At 41.8% G+C, this 24,191-nt stretch overlaps 1 protein-coding gene across 4 annotated transcripts in view; it reads right to left on the reverse strand.

Moving 5' to 3' along the window:
* Positions 1-24,191, reverse strand: part of TTBK1 (tau tubulin kinase 1) — a 100,811-nt gene that overhangs the window by 60,075 nt on the left and 16,545 nt on the right. For all 4 annotated transcript variants that reach the window (XM_053383397.1, XM_053383394.1, XM_053383398.1 and 1 more), the window contains 2 exons: positions 5,174-5,321; positions 3,344-3,417 (listed from right to left, as the gene is read on the reverse strand). In XM_053383397.1, the coding sequence (XP_053239372.1) occupies positions 3,344-3,417; positions 5,174-5,321 (222 nt within the window). The remainder of the gene's footprint in view (positions 1-3,343; positions 3,418-5,173; positions 5,322-24,191) is intronic.

A 24,191-nucleotide genomic window follows, 5' to 3' on the forward strand; every position in this document is an offset into this window, starting at 1 on the left:
AAAGGATATGAAACTTTGGTCTGGCTGCAGAAGAAGACTGAATATTATCTGACCGTATATCTTGGTATCTGAATGGTAAGGCCCATTCCATCTGGCTCACAAGGATCCAGCAGCAGTTGCCGAAGAAGATGGTTGGAGATCCATCTGAGAGAGTCCTTTATGACCTGATTCCCTGGTTCTCTGCCTGACCCATTACCCCTTGCCTGCAAGAGTTTCAGTCTTATTTAAGGGTTGCTGCTGTTGCCTTGACTGTTACAAAGGCAATTCAATTTTTTCCAGAACTGAAATAAGTAGGGATATACTCTCCAAGTTCCCAAAAGACAATTGTGTGAAATTAGAATATCAATATGCTATTTTCACATCATCCTGGAAATGGGCTAGCTACCTATTAATGTAAACCTGTAATGGAACAGAGTTACATTTACAGAAAGAATGAATCATACCATCTCCTTAATAACTCCTTTCCTGCTCTACTTGAGTAACTCTTATGATTCTTGTAATCATAAACCAACATTCCTCTCATTCTTTTTCAGTTTACTAGCCTTGTGAAGCTTGTAATTTTTGTATATATCTCCATCTCACTGCACTGTTCAGCAGGGTCTGTTAGGGGTAATTTGAAAAGGCTTGGAGCATTATTTACCATGCTGCAGGATTTGTGGAGACCTGTATTGTCATACTGAATAGGGAAAAGCAAATGCACTCTAAAAAACCCACACACATGCTCAGGAATTTCTTGCACTGAAAATCAATAGGACGGTTTTATCAGTGCTATTATTATTATTATTATTATTATTATTATTATTATCTCCAAACTGGGTGAATGGGCACTAAAGGGCCCCTTTAAACATCCCTTTTATTGTGCATTTATGATGGTTTGTGTTCATGAAGGCAGTGATCATACATGATCCCTTTCCCATACTATCTGCACCTGGAAATGTTTTGAGGTAGTCATACTGCTCCATTTCCAATCAGTTTATATCTTGCAATTCCTGCTAAAATCCTGTAACTTTTCATACCGCAAATGTTCTGGGGTACTTAGTCCTGCTGTTGTTATGCTATAGCCCCACAACACAACAATAATATGGTAGTACTGGGGAAGCATCACAGAACAACCAATCAAGCAGAGTAAATCCACTACCTGAATCTTCATTGGATGATTCCAATATGAAGATTCAGGACAGACAAAACTAAGTACTTCTTCACACAGTGGCTTAGTGAAACTATGGAAATTGGTTGCACAATTTGTAGTGGTGGCCAACAACTTGGAAGGCTTTCAAGGATTAGATACATTTGTGGAGAATAAGGTTATCAATTACTAGCTGCAATATCTAAGTTCTACATTCACTGCTGGAATCACAAGTGCTGGGAATCAATAGTGTGCAGAGCACTGTGGAACTCAGGTCCAGTTTGCAGGCTTCCTACAGGCATCTGGTTGGCCACTGTGAGAACAGGATGTTGGGCTAGATGGACCTTTGGCCTGATCCAGCAGTGCTCTTCTCATGCTCTTAAAACATCAGCGCCCATTAGGAAAAGCCATGGCCCAGACCAACCAAACCATGAGTTAGCCAACTAAGGCAACCATCTCAGACAAAAGAATCTGCGTGTCCTTTAAAAACCAGGATGTTTTCAATAATTCTTCACTCTCCCATTCTCTCCCCCTCCTTGTTGTCGTTTAGTCGTTTAGTCGTGTCCGACTCTTCGGGACGCCATGGACCAGAGCACGCCAGGCACTTCTGTCTTCCACTGCCTCCCGCAGTTTAGTCAAACTTCAAGAACACTATCCAACCATCTCGTCCTCTGTCTTCCCCTTCTCCTTGTGCCCTCCATCTTTCCCAACATCAGGGTCTTTTCCAGGGAGTCTTCTCTTCTCATGAGGTGGCCAAAGTATTGGAGCCTCAGCTTCAGGATCTGTGCTTCCAGTGAGCACTCAGGGCTGATTTCCTTAAGAATGGATAGGTTTGATCTTCTTGCAGTCCATGGAACTCTCAAGAGTCTCCTCCAGCACCGTAATTCAAAAGCATCAATTCTTCAGCGATCAGCCTTCTTTATGGTCCAGCTCTCACTTCCACTACTGGGAAAACCATAGCTCCTTAGCCAGGAGTAAAATGCCATGTGGATTTCCGGCCTCAGGCGCCAATGTATTTTAGGCCAGCTGTGGCCATGATGTTGTGAGAACCCTGTGTTCAGTTCTGGCTGATACTTCAGCTCAGAAGGGATTTGGAGGAGAGCAACAATCATGCTAAAATGTGTAGAAATAAAGCCATATGATAATAGAAGAGAAAAAGGAATGAAGATGTCACCACTCAGATCTAAAAATAAAGTCTTTTTTACTCAGGAGTTCTTATTACAAAAACCCAGCAGAGCTTTTCATCATATTAAGAGATGGCCTCAGGCTTCATCCCATCTTTCTCAAAACACCTTCCTCACATCACAGAAAATTTAAAACCAGTCTCTGAAACATGCTATTAACTTGCTAAAGCACTGTAATCAAAAGAAGATTAAGGGAGCAGAATCAAAATTCCAAAATGAGCCAGCATTCGTACATCGTTAGCTTTCATATACCACGAAAACTCTCATTTTCAAGTCACAACCACAAAACATCTTTAGAAGTGCAACATAAAACCTTTGCTCTGTCACAAAGGTTTTATGGTATGTTGCATTATTTATTTATTTAGGTGGGGTGGAAGGGGGAAGAGTGCAGTCCTCTCTCCGTCCCTAATTCAAAAAACAAACGTATCCAAATAATGGTAGAAAGCTATTATTTGTGGTTGCTCCTGAACCCATAACCCAACTGGCACATATAAAGACCAGGAAAGGGACCTGACTCTCCCTTTTGCACCAAACTGTGATTCATTTTCATCACTACAAAGGCCCTCCCAAAGTGAGTGCAAGTGTGCACTTCCCCCAAATTTTACAGAACTTTGGGGATGGGGTGGGGTTTACTTACAATCAAGTGTAAGAGACAGAGTCCTGCCACTTCAGACTATCTGCAGATATCAGTGTGAATTAAAAAAATCCCTCCTCTCCCTCATGTCCTCTGGGGAGGCACTTGGAAGCAGTATAAGAGACTGAACACTTCTCAGTGTCTCCAAGACTGGAACAAAGTGAAATGCTGACTCCTCCCCCAAGTATGTCAGAGTAGGGGGATATTTCTCTCTCTTACCCAGCACAAAATAACCGCCCCCTCTGAATTCCCTGGAATGTGCTCTAGAAAAGGGAGAGATTTCTCACTTTGTGCTTTTCCTAATGACCACATTTGTGCACAAAATACCTAGTCAACAGTGTGGTGACCTACTAACTACATCTGTGGAGCACTGGGGAAACAGAATACCAAAGAACTCACCTGAAGCTGCATGACAACATAGTTGAACTTCTCATTCCTTCCACAGCCAATAAATCTGCAAACGTGATCTTTCCCTGCAAAGAGTAAAGACAGTAAATTAGTAAATTAGTTCCAGTGTATTTATGTGAGTAAAAGCAAGGAGTACAAGATATTTCCATAAGCAAGTCATACTTACATAAAATTTTGCTCATGCCCTCTTTACAGTCAACTGTACATTCCAAGTCCAATAAAACTAAGACTGTACTACTACGTAGACTTAGTTGGCAATAAGTCCCCATAAACATAGTAGAACATACTTCTGAGAAGTATGGGCTGCATGTAGAAATGTTGTGTATTGCTTATCTAATTTAATGCAAACACTCAAGAATCACATTTCCTCCATTTGTTAAAAGTAACTGCTATAAAATGCACTGTAGAAAAGAAACAGTTGTGATCTTCTCTGTGATGGTCATGGGGGGGGTGCCCCAATAATAACATTAAAAACTAACAATATAGGAGTAAATCTCCTTTAAAATGAATTATAACTAAGAACTCATTTTTAACTTGTACTTTTAAACTTCCTTTAAATATTTGAAAAAAATATTTCAAACATGCAGCTGCATCACCAAATAATTAACATCCGAACATGTTGAAGCGGTAAATGAGGAACTATACCAGATCACCCACTGAAACTGGCTAGCTGTAAGGTCAGGGCAGAGAAAAAAAAGATATATCAAGTTCCCCTATGCACAACACTTGACTAACTCACGAAATTCATTAGCACACCCCATAATGATAGCCAGTGTCTTTGATAGCTTTAAAAAAAGGCTTAGCCAAATCCATTGCCTATTAATGGCTATTACCATCACCACAAAATTGAACATCCATATTTGGAAGTTTAATCTTGCATGGGCGTTTATCTCAGAGAACTAGATGCTAAGGACACACACAGGGAATGGCTATCTTCATTATGCCCTGCTTGCAAGCTTCTTTTCTGGTTTGCTCTCAGAAGCAAAATGTTGGATCATTGTCTAACCCAGCAGAGCAATCTGTATATCTATGAGACTTGAAACACTCTTTGTATGAGGGCTGCAGCAACAGGAAATATTTAAAAAGAAATCCCAATCCACAGAGTAAAAGAAATATGAGCTGCTCAGAAAGTTCAGTTCTCCTCTCAGATCATTAGAGCTGTCCTTGGTGCTATCAGCTACTCATCTACTTATGTGAATATTCCTAGCACAGTAACGCTGGTTATATTTTACATAGTGGCAAAGTTCACTGCCCAAGTCTTTAGGACTGTCATAGTAGCCTTTAATTCTTGCGCTACTGCCACTTTGCACTAATTCTATAGCATGTAAGGTACACTTAGGACTCTAAAATGGCAACATCATGTTTGGTTGACACCAAGTCTGCTGCTGCAACCTAAGAAGGCAGATTAAACAGGAAGTATGTACAATTCTTTTGGAGGGTGAGGAAGGAGATATTTACACTTAAACTAGTTTAAATGGTCAACCCCTCTCCCCCGGAAACCCAGGGGAATGTAGTTCTAAGGCTGAAGGTAGGAATCCTGAATCAGAGGATTCTTAGTATTCTCACCAAACTACAACTTACAGAATTCTTATTTGGGACAGTGGGGAGTCATGACAGCTAAAGTGGCATTAAACTGGTGAAAGGTTAAAATGACTTTAAAGAGAAACACAAAGTGCTATGCACTAATATTATGTGTTTAGGGGTTCTTGGGTGGTGGTGGTTGTTTTGCCAGTAAGCACAACAAAAGAATGGAGAAGGTGGACAAGATATGAAAACACAAGCTCTAAAAACTTACATTTCCAGAACAACTTTACTACTTACCTTGTAGCTTTTTTAGGACAGCCACCTCCATTTTGAGAACTTGCTTTGGCTGCTGCGCTGACTCCACCTTCAGGGCCACATTCTCACGGGTCAAAAGATCCATTGCCTCATAAATCTCTCCAAAGCCACCACCACCAATCTTCTTCAGCTAAATGGGAGAAGAAACATTACCATGCTTGGCAGAGCGGGTTTTCCCCTGACTGAGAAGAATAAAATTTGATTTGGTCATAATACTGAAAGCCAAACCACACAACTAAATAACTTCACAAATGCAAGAAAGCAGCCAAAATGGTTTGCTCTGAAAAATAAAGTGAGGTAAAAATAGGACACAACATATATATTCCTACCCAACAGATATCTGAATCATGTCCTTGTTTGAGCAAGGTGAAAGTTACCTTAGTTCATGGGAGAAGTCTGCCTAGGATAGACAGCCTGGCTTTGTTTGACAAGGAGAGGCTGAGCAACATCTCTCTTATTGTTGCAATGCATCTCATAAATTTGAATTAGAATGTATTTGCAAACCTCCCAAAAGCAAACGTGGGCTGACTTCACCATATCAAAAATGCATGAAGGTAAATTCTGAACTGCCCTGAGACTTGCGGATGCAGGGTGGTATATAAATTCTATTATTATTATTAGTAGTAGTAGTAGTATGCACTGGCTCCAAAATATGATTTATTTCCTACTTATCCCCACTTGCTACAAGATGATCATTGTTTTTCAAACAGTGGGTCTTTAGCCACATTGAGGTGGGGCTCAGTGTCATAGTCCTCCCTTGCTTGCCTGTCGTGTGCCCTAACAATGTTGTGGTCTTTTGGCTGGAACAATGCAAACAAACTGGAAATTTGAAGGGGATAAGAGAGGGAAACTGTTACACGAGGCAGAAGTGCATGTAAATGGAATTTGAAGAAAGTGTCAATTTGGTGGATGGGAGGGGAAAAGGCACAAACTGACAATGAAAGGAAAATGGGAGAAGAAATTACAGATTATGGGTTAAAATGCATGTGAGGTTCGGAAGGGAAAAACAGAAAAGAACACCCTTCTCCCCTTAGAATTTCTGAACCAGCAAATTCTGCCCAAAGTGGAGAAGTTGTCACAAGACCTCCAGAGCAAAAATCTGTATGCAACTTGAGGAAAGCTGAGCTATGGAACTCCTTGCCGCAAGGAAAATGTCATGGCAAACAATTTAGCAATATCCAAGTATGGGTTAGCTATCAGTAGAAAGTGACAGTAATTGTCAGCTTGTTACACCAAACCCTTCCTCTCCAGATATTTTGTGGCCTACGTTGGCCTCTGTAATTTTAGCCATCTCAAGTGGGTCCTGGGAGTAAAATGTTTGGAAACTACTGCTCTAGATGGCTATACCCTCTGACTAATCACAGGCCTTTTTACAAGGCACTGGCAAACTAATATAGAACAGAATTACAAATGTGGCATTGCATTGATTTCTAACGAAGAGATATAACATTCTTAGAAATAAGATTTTGAGCTTCTACAAATATGCAATGGCATGATACTGCGTGCAATATGATTAATATTATAGAACACACTGCTTGATGACTGAGAACAACTATTCTGACCGCCAGCATCCACCCTCAGTTCAAGATCCTGATGCTGACCTGCACAACATGTGTTCTCCAAATACCTTAGGAAATGCATGCCCTGCACACCTTTGCTCCTACTTAGATGAGGCAAGGCGGTCCTGATTAATAATCCAGCTCTGTTACTAAAACATAATGCAGGATTTCTCAGCAGCCGTTCCCAGCTCTATAGGGTTGATGAGGATAAGCCCGATAAGCCCAACACTGCCAGTCTTCAGAAACGTTATAAACCAGCCCTTGCCAGCTAAATGGCCCCACAGAGTTTTTGGACCTCAACTCTCAACAATCCCAGCCAGCACAGCTGGGCACCTGGCTGGTGAAGGTTGCTGTAAACCATTCTTTTTCTCAAAGGTCTGTTATGAACATTGTTATGAACACATTTACTTTTTCTCCATGCTTTTCAGGCAAGGTCTCCTTTTAAAGCTCTGTGTGCAAGGGCTCCTATTTTTTCTTTTCCTCCGAAGCTTTCCCAGTGAAAACCTGCTCTTTAGAGCTGAATCAGAGCAAATAGCAATCACCAACCTGAATATCAATTTGTTACACTTCAGCTTTAAAGAGTGAGTTTTCGTGGGGGAAACTCCGAGGGGGGGGGGAGAGCAATTAGACACGGAACTTGAAAGAGCAGACCTTGCCTGGAAAGAACAGGGCAAAAGTTAAGAGTGGATAAGCCCTGAAACAGCTTCTGGAAACATTTTATCTGATGGATTTCATGCATGGGCTTTTGAAGCATCCTTGGGTTGTTTTATGTTGCATTTTACTGTTCTGCCATTTATTATATGCCATTCTGAGCTCTTAGGTAGCTGTGGTAAAAATAAGTAAAATACCAAAATAATCTCAACAGTTCATAGATCCTTGCATCATCTGAGCTGAATGCAAGTTAATCCCAGTTCAGGACAGAATGTTTCTCTATTGCTAGCTTAGTTTGACAATCCTTAAGAAAGGACACTGCAAAGAAAATCGTTCATGGCATGATTGCACAATTTTTCTCTTAGGGAATGAGCAGAATTCAGTAGACTGAATTCTATCACAGCAACCAATCCAGAGGTGTTTTTTTTCTGGCCCTCAGGTGCCTGTGGGCACCACAACACCCTCAGACACCCCCTTGGCACCAACCCACACCCATTCAATTCAACAAAACAAAAAAAAAGGTTATTTGGCAAGGGGGTTGTCTTGTGGCAGGTGGAAGGTGTTGCCTGCTTTATTTCTTTTGTCTGTGGGTTTTTTCTTTTTTCTTTTTTTGTTTAGGGATGTGATGCTTTGCCTGCTGGCGAATCTATTATAGTTTTGTGGGGGGTTTTACTGTGAAATGGATAGGTTGTGATGCCCATTTCCAAATATGCTCCCCAGGACTAAAAAGGCTGGGGAAACATGCTCTGGTCTATTTTTTAATTTTTATTTAAAATAGGAACAATCTGAGTTCATAATCAGAAATGGTTTAATGAGTTAAAACAAGAGCCACAAACCTTTTCAGATCAGCGGCGATGGGGTGTGGCAGAACACAAAATTAGAGAGAGTACAGTTATTGCTGCTTCACCCACTCTCCTTCAATTGTCAAAAAATACATGATAGCCACCAACCCACAGTCCATGGGCACCAGATAGCGATTACTTTCAGCCACAAGCTCATATGACAATTGAATTCTTCACTATAGACTTTCAAACTGGAACTGGATAACAATAGCACCAATTAACAAGCCATTATTTCACACCAATTAATGTCTGATATGAAAATGCCCCCCTTCCCTATTACAGCAATATAGGAGAACCAAATAGCTTTTGAAAACAAACAAGCATGCCTTTAACTCCCAACCACACAGATTAAAAATTGTCCTCAATAATTAAAATTGGTTTTTACTTGTTAATCAATTAATACAGCCAAGCACTTTTAAGCCCAGCCGATTTCAATAGGAAAATTTAACCCTTGCTCAGCTCTCTTCTCAGAAAAGTCAATGGGGCTTGGATATGTTCGCTTTTGGCTGGATCCTACCAAAAAAAGGGAAGGATAGCACTTGGGGCTACAATCCTGTGCACCTTTACCTGAGAGTAGGTTCCACTGAATTCTGAGTAAACGTAAATAGGATTAGACTCTAATCTTGGTCTGTCAAACCAAGTATTTCATTCTCTGTTTTTCTTATATATCCCATGATTTTTCTTCTGTATAGTAACCCTTAATTATTCTTCCATATAATTTTATTTTTATCCTGTTTCATTTAAAACTAGTTCATATAAAAAAGGGAGATTTTCATAAAGGAGCTCTCCACCACCTCAAACTAGAAGTGCATTTCATACAACAACCACCTGAAAGTGTGATGTCAAATCCCACCGAAGAGATGGATAACCCAGGGGCCATTTTCCTATACACAGGTCAATTGCAATTCAGGATAAAGTGCTGAGCTCAACTCTTTACAGTAAGGTAAAAATGAAATATACACCTTGTCTCCCCGACAGCCTTACACTGGTTATTGCTGCCTCAAAATAAAATATGTGCCTACTTCTGCAGCACCCTCAAGCTCTTTTCAACACGCACAAAAGGGGATAGGGGGATAAATAATAGAAGGACACAGAGGAAGGGTGTTTTATGGGCAGTGGCTGAACCCACCTGAAACTCTGCTTTGCTCTGTAAAATTTTATAGGGAAAAGCAAGGTCTACTTTGAGGCTCTTTGTATGATTCAGTTTTCTACCGGAGTGGGGGTCTTCTTCCAATTACAATCATTTCTTATTACCAGGATAATCTTGACATCAACCAATTGAGAGGATATCATAAACTCATAAATTTGAACAAATGTATTTATGGAAGGGACGCGGGTGGCGCTGTGGGTAAAAGCCTCAGCGCCTAGGGCTTGCCGATCGAAAGGTCGGCGGTTCGAATCCCTGCGGCGGGGTGCGCTCCTGTTGTTCGGTCCCAGCACCTGCCAACCTAGCAGTTCGAAAGCACTCCCTGGTGCAAGTAGATAAATAGGGACCGCTTACTAGCGGGAAGGTAAACAGCGTTTCTGTGTGCGGCTCTGGCTCGCCAGAGCAGCGATGTCACGCTGGCCACGTGACCCAGAAGTGTCTGCGGACAGCGCTGGCCCCCGGCCTCTTGAGTGAGATGGGCGCACAACCCTAGAGTCTGTCAAGACTGGCCCGTACGGGCAGGGGTACCTTTACCTTTACCTTTATTTATGGAAACAAACACCTATCTTAACACTGTGGAACGGATCAAAGAACCTGCTCAGTAGTTACATGTGATCATGGCGGGAGTGCAAGGGGGGCAAAGCTAACTATGCAGTATGACCTGCTCGCAGCTTCTCCCTCCAGACTCTTCCTTTCTCCATTGGGTTGGAAACTATGTAGCCAAAGTGCTTAGACCTTGGGTGAGTAATCCACAAGCCTAATTTTACGCAAGTGTGGGGAGCCAAGAGGGAGAAAAGGATCCTCCCCACTCTCAGCATGTAGTCTCTGGCAGATTAGCACCAAGGAAATGTGACACACCACAAAAAAAGTTCCCCAATCCTGGGCTACTTGTTACCTGTGGGCTGCCAATTGCAACCCCTAATATTAACTGGATTAAGACCCTGATGTTGGGAAAGATTGAGGGCACAAGGAGAAGGGGATGACAGAGGATGAGATGGTTGGACAGTGTTCTTGAAGCCACCAGCATGAGTTTGACCAAACTGCAGGAGGCAGTGGAAGACAGGAGTGCCTGGCGTGCTCTGGTCCATGGGGTCACAAAGAGTCGGACACGACTAAACGACTAAACAACAAGTGGCTACAGTACATTTTATCTAACGGGGTTGTTTGTTTTGAAATCCAAAGGAGTCCAAAGACAAACTCTACAAGCTTATCATTAAAAGCCAGAAATTCAAAACTATTCTTCTTATTCTCTTCTGTCCATAGTTTAGGAAACTTAAATAAAGCTATCCACTATGAATGAGCCACACTGAACAGTTTGAAAGGCAAAGGTTTGCATTCACCACTGGGCAGCTAAGCATCAAAGATGACTTGGAATCAGGGAAAATGTCAACTCTTCTAGCTCCTTATATGCTCATTGCACATCACAATGTACTACATTGCCTTCTTAATCCACGCTATGTAGATATATTCATCAACTCCTAAAAGTTAGGAACATTTTTTATTTGCAGTTGAACTTAAGGTGGGCTACAAAGAAGAAAGGAAATAACTGGAGCACACTTAAAAGTGCTGTCCTGATTATTTCCTTTGAAGTTGGGCAACCTGACATAATGGGTAAACCATCCACCTGTCAAAGTGGCCCATGGGAGGATGTAGGGGCACTTGGGAACCACCCAAATCCATTTCCCCATTCCTGTCTAGTTAAGCAGAGAGGAGAGTCAGGGGAAGCAGTAATTTCGCCATAGAGGGCCCACCCCATTAGCTGGCCCAGAAACGGCAAATTTAGAGTGGGGGGGAAAGAGAGATTCCCAGTATTGCGGCACAAAACAATTATCTTGTCCTAGAGCAAGACCCTTATGACTAATATCCTGCTCAATGTAAAGGCTTCCTTGTAACTGAAGCCAAGAGACTTTGAAAGAGGCCCTGCTAGAAAGCCACATATAATGAGTTGGGGAAAGGAGAGGAAGAAGGCCCTTTGGTGACTTCCAACAGCCAGGAATCTCATATTATGCCTGAGTAGAAGTAACCGCCTTTTTACTGACACTCTCCCTTCACCCCACACCCTTCCACACACTGCTCCTATAGCACTGGCAGGTTTCAATTCACAATCCTTCAATAGCTATCCTAGACTTCCTTGAGACTGCCTTTTGGCTCATGAGCAGTGTTTTGCTTAACCTTATTTCACCTTTTATCTAGGGCTCCATCACAAAGCATCTGTTAATGTAACTTCATGAATACCAAAGCCAGTGTACTATGAATTGCTGACAACCCTGTTCAGCAAGGGCAAATATAAATAAAAGGAGTGTGCATCTGAATGGTGTCAATCACAGTCAATCTGGCTGGCAAAAAGAAGTGACCAAGCAGACTTGAAGAACTATTGATCACTGAACCACCTCCCCCCACAACAAAAATCTGCACAACTCTGTGGCAGGATTTCTGCCAAGTATTCTGTCTTGTAAAGCAATTTATACTGACCAAATACTTAACCAGTTCCATGGCTGGGAAGATATGCAAGGATAGAGGTTTCCACTGGGTGTGTCAACTCTAAATTGTGGAAGAAAAGCCTTTCAGCCAACTCTAATCAAACCAGCATAGCCAACATTGTACTTAATTACAAGACATGACATAAATCGTTTAGACAATTGAAGACTACAATCAGTGGTGGTGTCACTTTGCAGTCTCAGAGATAGATGTATGGTGTTTTATAGGCCAGAACAATGCCCCACTATAGCATTGTCTCTGTTTCCTGAGCCAGAAGTCTTCTGAATTACAAAAATAGTGACACAAATGACGAATGTTGTAAGCTACCTGCAGCTTGCTGATATAACCACTGAGGCCCAAACTTCACATTACAAGGAATTCATCGCTGCCACCAACAGAAGCAGCCTAGCAGATCGTTAATCACAATTATTATTTGTGGATTTACAAACTGCATTTCAACTCACCTGAATCCTAAAACTGAAGAACTATACAGGAAAACGTCATATATTCCTACTGCCTCCTTCAAGGAGGAAGGCACCAATCCCTCCACACAGAGATGGGTTTACTCCCTGGACTCAACCAGCCAACTCCTCTTGGCTAGTTCAAATTAACTATGTTTGGCAGGTGTCAAAGGAGAATGCTGTGGGCCAAACCGCTGCAATCATCTTGTCCGTGTCCTCAAGCTTCATCAACTGAAACCAATCCCACGAGATGTTCTGTCAAACACTTCACTTGGCTCTGCAATAATAGTAGCATTCAACTAAAGATAGAGATAGATGATTTTATCCTCAGAATTCCTGGGAAACTTGTCACAACAGGCCTCTAAGTTGTCCTAAAACTCTATTCCTGAGGACAACCACACAGAATAGCTCTGCTGGCAGGCTACTCCAGATGGAGGTGGCAAAGTAAGTCTTGTCACCTTTACCATATTGCAATAGGCATAGCTATTGTGTCAGTTGATCAGTTTCAAATTGAGTCTTACACCACTTGTGCTCTAGCCTTTGTCCAACTTGTTTTATAGCTTGGAGCTCCCTGAAAAACTGAGGAGCTCTCCAGACAGTGTCAGAAAGAGCCCTTGGAAGCAATCATGTTGACAGCCCAGCACATCTCACCATTCCATAGCAAGAACAATGCCTTGACAGGATTGCTCTGGCTTCTGGAAAATCCTTCAAAGCTTTCAGGAATCCCTTGACTTTTTTAAGTCACCAGGGGTGGATTATCCTAATAGGTCCCACCATGGCGGGTTCATCAGACCTTTGTGATGAACAAGGTCACCATGTGTGCCATACATAGAAAGGCTACCATCATAAAACTCAAGACTGGGAGCTGTGTAACATAGTAGCTACAAGACTTGCAGTCTCGGGTTCAAATGTTGCCTTTGCCTTGAACTCATCGGGTAGCCTTCAGGAAGCCACTAACAACACACCATCTGCAAAACAGGGACAATCTTGCTGGCCTACCTTGCAGAATTGTTCTAATAATTATTGAGATATGTGAATGTAAATGAAGCACTCTGAATATTCTACTGCACTATACAAATTCCAGGTAGTATGAATATTAAAATCTCTCTTATGATGCAGGGAGGTGCTGCAAGCTATTCATAGCATATATTAACACTCCCTCACTGCAAGACAAAAACATGTGAGATATCACAAGACTAAGCAATGGAGAGGACAACGTGTCTGGACATAGAATCATAGAATCATAGAGTTGGAAGAGACCACAAGGGCCATCGAGTCCAACCCCCTGCCAAGCAGGAAACACCATCAGAGCACTCCTGACAAATGGTTGTCAAGCCTCTGCTTAAAGACCTCCAAAGAAGGAGACTCCACCACACTCCTTGGCAGCAAATTCCACTGTCCAACAGCTCTTACTGTCAGGAAGTTCTTCCTAATGTTTAGGTGGAATCTTCTTTCTTGTAGTTTGGATCCATTGCTCCGTGTCCGCTTCTCTGGAGCAGCAGAAAACAACCTTTCTCCCTCCTCTATGTGACATCCTTTTATATATTTGAACATGGCTATCATATCACCCCTTAACCTCCTCTTCTCCAGGCTAAACATGCCCAGCTCCCTTAGCCGTTCCTCATAAGGCATCGTTTCCAGGCCTTTGACCATTTTGGTTGCCCTCCTCTGGACATGGTTTCTGCTTCCAAAGAAACAGCATTTAGTTTAGTGGTACGACTTATGTCAGCAGTGAGGTAATCCCAGCTGAGGCGGTTAATGCTGATGTGAACGCACCATGTCTGTTGACAAAGTACCAAGACTGTTATTGGCACAATATGGAGAAACTGCTAGCAACATGTTCATCCTCATATTTGCACTGGATGACCTAGCTGGGTATCAGGACATCAATTCAAACTACATGATAGCAAATGTTCCACAGTGCATTTCATGTCCTACTCTTGTTGACTAGGAAAATTCTCAGTCGGATGGCATATAGCCCAATGCCATACAAGTTCACTCAAAAATAATTCCCATTGAATTCAATGGCAGTTACTTCCACAATTACTCCATTGTATTTCTGCTCTAATCTTTGAGGCAAGAAAAACTGCTCTTCCTGTACTCTGAATTACATCTTTACATTACATATTTATCTCTTTTTTGAGCTAAAAGATCCACAAGACAGCTAACAACATTTTAAAATGAAGCACATATTAAAAACAAAGCACATATACAAATCAACCAAGAATCAGATATCAAATCAATTAAGCAGCAGTAAACAGAAATCAAAGACTAGCAGAAAGAAAGACCTCAGTAGAACAGCCAGAGAAGGAAACCCACTCAAGAGAGCTCTAAATGTCACCCTCCATGAACAATGTAGCTTTGACTCTGCAATGAAAACAAAGAGAGGGAGCAGAATGAACTCTCCAGGAGGCAGTTTCAAAGCCATGGTAGAAAAGGCCCAATCCCTAAACACCTCCTCTAAAACACTTCAAAAACAGCAAGGGGGGATTTCTGGGGAAGATCTTAATGTCTGGGTCTGTTCATAGGAAGTATAATGTTTTACAAAAATAGCTCACAGCACATTACTGGTGCAGGATTCACTCTGGAAATCTTGAATGTCTTGGAAACACTGGGCTTGGCCAGAACCCATCATCCAAGGTATGCATAGCTTCCTAAATTCCTAGTGATCATAGCTCCCAATATCCTTGAACACTGGCCATACTGGTGAAGACTGGTGGGAGCTGTAGTCAAACAATATCTGAAGGGTCACATCACAGATTACCCCACTGATATATAAAAGACCATATCTCAGAGTTCCAAGAATCTCAACTTTCGTTTTTTAAAAGTACATAAAATGAAAGTGTAGGGACCGACTCTAATAACATCTCAAAACAAAGGAAGGCATTGAAAAGCCAGGGATCAGGCTTCTGTAGTTTTTATGACTCTTCACCCTTCTGCTATAGCTAACTGAAATTACACAAAATTTATGCAAGGTTACATAATCTGACTCTTCGTTTGAACAGAATTTGATGCAGAACTACACTACACTTTGGTATAGCATACTTTTGACTGTATGCTCTCTGAAGAGAAGTTTTAAAGAAATTATACGCTAGAATGAGTAGCAAAAATGCAAACCATGCCCAGGCAATCATGGGGTAGTCCAGTTAACTGGTATTGGCACAGAGGCAAGGGGATACAATGGAAAAAGAAAAGCCTAATCAATCTCAGTATAGCAGACCATGTAAAACAATCGCATTCTCAGCCACAATGACAGAATTGCAGTAGAATTAAACAAGTGCAGCAAGGCCTGAGTTCAATTTCAAAACAATGTCAATTTCAAACAAGCAAGGTGGCGTAGATATTTAGTGTGCATATTAATGACCACAGTTTTAATTTTGAAAACAAAGGATGGATTGCTTTGCTTTCTAAGAATAGGCTCAAGCACAACTATGATATAAAAAGATCAATGAAAACACTGCAAAACATTAAGTGGATGAAAATTCAGGGAATATTGCCATAGACCCATCATGCAAAGAAATCAATGAAAGCAGAAAAGAGAAGAAAAAGCTGACAGCATAAACTTCAGGCTCCCTGCATGGTATATAAGGTAGCTAAAAGTTATAGCTTCAGCAAACCCATGTAAGGTGGCATCAGGCGGCCCCTTAACTAAGTATCAATTTCAAAATAAGACACATGTCACATGATGCTGGGATGAAGAAGAAGAGAAGAAGAGTTTGGATTTGATATCCCGCCTTTCACTCCCTTTAAGGAGTCTCAAAGCGACCAACATTCTCCTTTTCCTTCCTCCCCCACAAGAAACACTCTGTGGAGTGAGTGGGGCTCAGAGACTTTAAAGAAGTGTGACTGGCCCAAGGTCACCCAGCAGCTGCATGTGGAGGAGTGGAGATGCGAACCCGGTTCACCAGATTACAAGACTACCGCTCTTAACCACTACACCACACTGGCTCTCATGTATGATTCCTAATTATTACACAGATTATTTTTTTCAGTTGCCACCAACATATTCAGAGAGGAATTGGGGCACCTGCTCTGAATTTTGAACCAGCAATTGGTGGCATATGCCAAGCTGAAACAGAATGAGCTCACCTCCAGTATTTCTTCTGGGTGTTAGGAGTACAAGTCTGCTTCACACATTACATTTTCTGTGTGTACACCTACAAAAATAAAACTTTAGACATACACTCAACAAGTAAACCAGGCTAACCTGTGACCCTCCCAATGACATTAGACTATACCTCCCATCATCCCTGGCAGTTGACACTGGTAGCTGGGGCTGATAGGGGTTGAAGTCCACATCTGGAGGACCAGAGGTAAGCCACATTTGATGGAAGCTGTGAATATAACGCAGAGACATTTGAAAGCACATGTCTGAAGCAGGTCTATCTGCCACAGAACTGGGATTGATTGCTGGTCGCTGCGGTGTGTAAAAACCCAGCTTTGTGGCTGTGTGATGTGTGACCTAAGAAAGACTGTGAAGGGCTGCTGTATGTCTTGTTTACAGGGGATATGATAGAAAATTAGAGAAGTGCATCTAAGATCAAACAAGGGATTGTCAAATCTGAAAGTTAGTAAATAATCATGTTTTCTAATATTTTATAATGGAATAATCTGAATTTGTGGCAGGACAAGAACCACTTGCTGGGGGGGGGGGGGGAGGCTACCAGACTTGAAGTCTGAAAATATTTTCTAGAGGGAAAATTAAATACATCAGAACAAAGTATTTTCTAATAATTGCTGAGGGTGCTCTCTCTTTAAATTCAGTAGCAAAAAATGTTTTGTCTTTATTTAAAAACAAAAAACAAAAATGTGTGCTATTCTCCATCCTTCTTTTTTGAAATTACCAGTCTCTACTGTCAGCAATCTGAACATCAAATGCTTAGAAAGTGACTAGAAATTGAACTGTCACCCTGTTAAATGAGAAGAACTAACATCTCCATTTATCAAAAGTACTGACAGCATGCAATATCTAGGGGAAAGCGTGATAGATATATTAAACTGATATAACAATTGTGACTGTTTCACTGCTGGAATGGTGCCAGATCCAAACACTGAAAAGTATAAGGAAAGGTCCCAGCCAGAGCCCATTATTATGAAAATGGCACAGTCAGCAAAATGTTTGGGGCCATGTCTGCAAAACTACTGATTTGGGGTCCAAGCATCCTGTTTAAGTGCTTCTGATAATGCATGAAACTATTTAACCCATGCTAGTCTCTGCAAGGCCATGTTGGCAAATATTGGTGTGGTCCACATGGCTCGCTTCCAACAGTAAATATGGAAAATTATCAAAGAAAAATGTACTGATGAGGAAAAATGACATGACTTCTCAAGTGAAGTTCCTGTGCTTCTGGCAAAGCATCACAGCACTCATGCAGCAAGGTGCTATGTGGAAAATCTCTTAGAAACCAGAACTGTTCACAAATCAATTCTCCAATTTTTCCACCCTATCCATTTGCAGAGAAATTGAGAAGTGTTTGACAGTGGAATGGTCTCCCTCAGGAGGTTGTGGATTCTCCTTCCTTGGAGGTTTCTAAGCAGAGGTTGGATGGCCAATTGTCATAGATGCTTTAGCTGAGATTCCTACATTGCAGGGGGTTGGACTAGATGACCCTTGGGATCCCTTCCAATTCTATGATTTCACCAAATTTCTCCAGCAGTTTTCCAGGGATTAGGCTCACCATTAGCAGCAGCAAATACTCTGTGTGCTGCTGCTGGTTGGAGTTTCTGTCTTGCAAGTAGCAGCAACAGCAATTATATTGGCAGCCTGCCCACATTTTTGTTCTCCGCAATGCCTTGAACCTAGCACCATTCTAGTTTGGGGGTATGTGTGGCAGTCACCACAAAAAATGGTCTCTCTTAGCCTGACCTATCTCAAATGGCTAGTGTGAGGATAAAAGAGTGGCAGGGGGAGGTCATAAGCATTGCCCTGAGATTCTTGGAAGAAAGGTAGGATAAAAATAGGGCCAGGAAAGATTCCTTATGCAGTCTTCGTGCTACTCTCCCAGAGGAAGGAGCAATTAATGATCCCAAAAAGGAATGAGTGAGGTGCTCTCCATTGACGGTCTCGTGCCACAGTAGTGAATGAGTGTGTGCGCATAGCAAAGTATGAAGTACCACTGTAAGTTTTAGCAGTGCTATTATCAGCTTTAAACATTTCACCAAAAAACCCTGTGGACTTCCTTCTCAGAAGAATGGTGGGAGCACTGCTTAATTTCTGGGGGACAGAGAAAGAAGCAAGGGCTCAGGTCTGTGTGTAAGTTCTACTCCTTCATGCCAAGTGGGTAGCTTTATTGTATATTAATTCATTGTATTCTTTATTGTATATTAATTGTATATTATTGTATTATTGTATATTAATTCATAGCCATTTATTTAAAGTATGGGAATGGCCCCAGTTGGAAGGTGGTGGTTCTAGATTGGCATGCTTAGTGAAGGAGGGCTGGGCCTACTTAATGTATGCTGCTTTGAGTTACATTGTAAGGAACGCGACTAACAAATATAATCAATCAATCCATCCATCCATCCCTGTGAGAATTTTTCTCTACTTAAACCCAGTGCAGTGTCCAGTGTGATTCAGTTTATTAACAAAAATGTTTGGCAAATGCAGAGCTCATAGGTATAAACAACAGTACTAATTCAAAACTCTTTTAGTCTTTAATTCTTTATTGTTCGGTGTGCTTAACATATCCCGTTTGGGCACACGCTATTCTTTTATTCCCCAACTGTACATCATTAGGGTACTTTTGAAATATTTTTGGTGGCATCCTTCCTTCCCTCAGGCTATCCTTCTCTTCTGGACTATCAATCATCAGTTCAAGCAAAAGCACCTGCTCAGCAACCATCTGGTACAGTTGCTGCTGCTTCATTTTAATTATTTCTTCCTGGCTGCCCTAGGGATTCATACATTGAACATAAATGGGCCTGCCTCAGAACACATTTGTCCAAAAGTGAAGCTGGGTGACTGCAGGCAAACTTCTTATTATTGTCATGTTAACTAATGTCATATGGAGTTCAGCTGAAACAGCCATTAACAAAAGGCCCAAATTGCAGATATTGTGTGCAGATATGTGAACCTATAGATGGATAACTCCTAAAAATGGGGAAGCAACGCTCAGTAACCTTTCCCTTGCCTGCTATTGTTAGGAAACAAACTGCCAACCACTGCCTTTCTCCTTATGAGCAAACCAATTTATATTGTCCCCTCCAGAAGTATACTTTTCATCTTTTAAAATGCCATCTTGTTACAGTTACATTAGTTTGGGATCAACACCCCTGCTCCCAAGTCATCTGCAGGAATTCTACGACATTCCTGCAGATTTGGGCTTTCCACTCATTTGATGACCTTAGCTAGAATAACTGGGCAAATAAACAAGTTGTTTGGAACAGCAGTAATTGTTAGGTGACCTGGAACTCCCTCACAGAGCAGTACATGTATAATGTCATATATCCCTCCCACTTCAATACACTGATCAAAACTCATCTTCCCTGTGAAGCCTTTGGCAAGTGCCTGGAGCATTGCAAGCTTCAAAGGACATTGGAAACCTGATCTCTTCTGATGGCTGCAGTGCTCTGTCTACCTTACCATTCAGGTACTGCTCAAAATGTTAATTCCCAATGGCTTCCCTCTCGCCCTTTTCATCAGGAAAGTCAAGGGAAGCCCAGTTCAAGGCAAGTGGATTACTTTATAACTAAAGATCTCAAAAGGCTTCCAATTTTTGGTCAGGACAATTTAAAAAGGGCTGATCTAAGTTTACTGCTGAGCAGAAATCACACTCAGGTGGGAGAGAGAAAGAGAGTGAGGAATACGGATATCCTTTCCTCTATCCTAAATGACATCAACTCCTTGGTAATTGTGTAATCAGTTTTCATAAAAATGCCCACTCCCAAATTCAGACCTTTGGTGTGATCCAGCAGGAATGTTATTATGTTCTTAAGGGAGCTATATGTGCTGGCTCTAAAGCCAAACACATCTCCTTGACACTGAAGTAAACAACAATTAAGACATAACACCAGTCTTCATTTCACTGGCTTACAGACACAGTTTGGGTCGAAATCAGGAGTATCAACTTACTCATTGATTTTTTATCAGCTACTCACACTGAACAGGGATTTGATCAGGGAGAGATGGAGATAAGACTTAAACAGAAATAACAGTGTGAAGCAGCAGCAAAAATAGCTAATACTATTCTAGGCTGCATCAACTTAAGTATAGTGTCCAGATCAAAGGAAGTAATAGTACTGCTCTATTCTGCCTTGGTCAGACCACACCTGCAATGCTGTGTCCAATTCTGGGCAGTACAATTTAGGAAGGATGTTGACAAGCTGGAATGTGTGCAGAGGAAGGCAACTATGACGATCAAGAGTCTAGAGGCCAAGCCTTATGAGGAATGATTGAATGATGAGAGGCGATATGATAGCCATCTTCAAATATCTCAAGGGCTCCCACATGGAAGACGGAGCAAGCTTGTTTTCTCCTGCTCTGGAGGGTAGGACTTGAACCAATGGCTTCACGTTACAAGAAAGGAGATTCTGACTAAACATCAGGAAAAGCATTCTGACAGTATGAGCTGTTCAGTAGTGGAACAGACTTCCTCAGAAGGTTGAGGACTCTCCTTCCATGGCCATTTGTCATGGATGCTTTAGCTGAGACTCCTGCATTGCTGGGGGTTGGACTAGATGACCTTTGGGGAATCCCTTCCAACTCTATGATTCTATGTTCCACTTCAAAAGATATTGGCAGCCAGGGTGGCATGTCCCATTTTGCTGTTTGAGGAGAAACGGGAAATGCAGCCTTCCTCCTGCTGCTGCCACCATACCTGTTCCTGTCGTCACCCAATCTACAGCCACCACATACCTTGCGACATCTGCCGCAGGCAGAGAAGCAACATCACCATTGGTACACTGTACTGTAATACGATGCTTATCTTAATTTCCCTCCAGAAAAAAATAAAAATTGCTAATAAAAATAGATAAAATTATTCATCATTATACACTTATTTATCCAGCTATACAAATGCTGGACTGGGATTAGTGTTAAGAGAAAATGATTTTATTTATGAAATACAATCTTACATCAGTAGGCTGGAGTTGAAAAAAAACTGCTTCAGGACATTCAGAACTATCCATGGCTGAACATCTCCAAAGCAAAATCAGATCAGATTCACTGGCCAGACTGAATATGAAAAACACACCCACAGTACACTGGCACACTAAAACCAGGTTTGGACAGAGTATGTGGGGAAATAGGAGTCTAGCAAGCTGAAATGAGCCAGTTCTGAAATCCTCATTTTTTTCTAGTTTGTGGCTGCCTAATAAACCACAACTTCTCTCACTTCACACAAAATCCACAAACGGGAGAGGGAAGGGCGGCTTAAGTTTGTACTGCAGGTACCCAAAGAGTCTCATTCATACCTATTCTGCTAGAATTTTTGCTGTAATGGACAAACAACAAATTTAAACAAGGGTTTATTAAAGCAATTTGAAGAATTCCTCCTTAACATAAACTGGTATATGGCACTTTAGATAGCTTTCACATGTAACCGAAGAAATAAAAATCTGTCACTCTGACACAGAGTAAATATAAAACATACAGTGAAATCCAGGGATCCCTTTGACACAACAAATCAGCTGTAATTAAGCTAAAATTTACACCCCAAGCCCAATTCATGTTTGCATACAAGCTGAAAAGATTGTAATGGAAAAGCATAGTATTTTAACTTAACTCAGAACTATGCAGATTATATAGATTTTTTGAAGGACAAGTCCCCTGAGACATGATAAGGGAAAGGGAAGAGAAAGAGAGATCAGGATGTGCAAAGATTGATAAAACCTTCATTTAAGAATTTTTCATTTAAGCATTTTGAAAAGCTAGCATCCTTTGAGTGCAAGAAACAGCAAGAATCTTAAGTTTGGCATATTCAGCCTTTACCTACAAAAATAATATGCTTAATTCAGTGTGCCACTGAACAGTTGAATACAACAGAAGCTGATATTGCTGGCAGCGTGCCAGACACTTCAGAACCCAGCAAGCATGAAAGCCACATTAGCAGTTGACCTCCTCAGCTGCAGTTCACGTATTCTGAAGGAACACAAACAGTGTGGAAGGAAAGCAAAAAACAGCTCCCAATTACCCTGTTGCAGACAAATCCAAAAAAGTACAAAATACCTGCACCTCACTGAGATGCTGCACATTTATTAGCTGAGAGAGCAGAGGCTTGCTGCATTAGTTGCTAGACAGAAATAGGACAAGAAGCAGTGCACCAAGCAGAAACCTGGCAGCAACATTACATTTGGGACATGGTGAAGTCACTACCCGCACCATCTATCACTCTGTCAGCTCTCCTGTAAGATTTGGTGAAAAGCATAATGAATGCATGGTAAGGTGGTGTTGTTTCCTGTTTCAAAGGTAACAGCTAGCTCTACTATCTTCTCAAGATAAACCAGTTGCGAACATGCTCTCTTATGGTGTTGACTGGGAGAGAAGGGCCTGACAGCTCACAAGATGGGTGGTACAGCAAATCTCTTAACTGGATAAATATTAAGTGAATGGATGAATGCAGCCCTAACAGATATGAATGACAAAGGGATGAGGGGAGGGCAAACAAGGAATCACCCATTCCTTCTTCCTTGAAGGCAGTTCATGTCATTTCTTTCTGCTGTTGCGGTTTGCAGCCCTGTACCTCACACAGCATCCAGTCTAGCAGTTTGAACTTGTCTTCGCAGTATCTGGAAAGGGCCTCCTTACATGGGTTAAACCACAGAGCCTAGGGCTTGCCGATCAGAAGGTTGGCGGTTTGAATCCCCGTGAGCTCCCATTGCTCGGTCCCTGCTCCTGCCAACCTAGCAGTTCGAAAGCACATCAAAGTGCAAGTAGATAAATAGGTACCACTCCAGCGGGAAGGTAAACGCCATTTCCGTGCACTGCTCTGGTTCGTCAGAAACAGCTTAAGTCATGCTGGCCACATGACCCGGAAGCTGTACGTCGGCTCCCTCGGCCAATCAAACGAGATGAGCGCCGCAACCCCAGAGTTGGCCACAACTGGACCTAATGGTCAGGGTTTACATCACACAGCATCCAGTCTAGCAGTTTGAACTTGTCTTAACAGTATCCGGAAAGGGCCGGAAAGAGTGGCGCAGCGGAAGCATGCTGGGCCCATAACCTGTTGTTGGGATGCTGCCAGGGAGACAAAGTCCATCTGAGCCCCCAAGCTCCTGCCGGACAATCCATCGATCTCCCGTAGGCAGGCAATATCAGCAATCAGCGACACGAAGCCTCAAGAATTTAGATTGCCACATTCTTGGACTGGTGCACACTCTATCAGCAGAATTCACACAGCAAAAGATGCACAGCAGGAGAGCATATTTACAGTTTATTTAGCGTTGGTCAGAACAAAGAAACCATGACCATCTGCTTCAGTCTGCTCAGACAACAAGAAGAAAACGAAAGCAACTGACAACATAAACATCCTGTGAGACAGGAAATACGCAGGCTGTGACACAAACATCCTGCTCCCTTTTAAGGTGGAACGGAAATATCCTAACACTCCTTACATGAAGCAATTCAGAGGAAAAATACAACCCACTTCACAGCCATAGTAACAAGACACTTTTCCTCAGAGTCCAATTTTCCCTAACAATCAGAAGGGCAGACACAGGGAAATTCAGCTTGAACACACAGACCTAAGGTAGTCACCCACTGTTCCACAAGGAATATTAGGAAGGCCCTGGATGCAAAAGCTTATAAGGAAGTGCCAATTTGAATAATTACATCATCATCAAATTAGAGAAAGTAATAACTGCTGTTATTCCATACTAATAACAAACTCAGTTTCCCAAGTACCAATTGTTATGTAGCTAAAATGG

The sequence above is a fragment of the Podarcis raffonei genome, chromosome 3, assembly GCF_027172205.1.
Source record: "Podarcis raffonei isolate rPodRaf1 chromosome 3, rPodRaf1.pri, whole genome shotgun sequence".
NCBI lineage: Eukaryota > Metazoa > Chordata > Lepidosauria > Squamata > Lacertidae > Podarcis > Podarcis raffonei.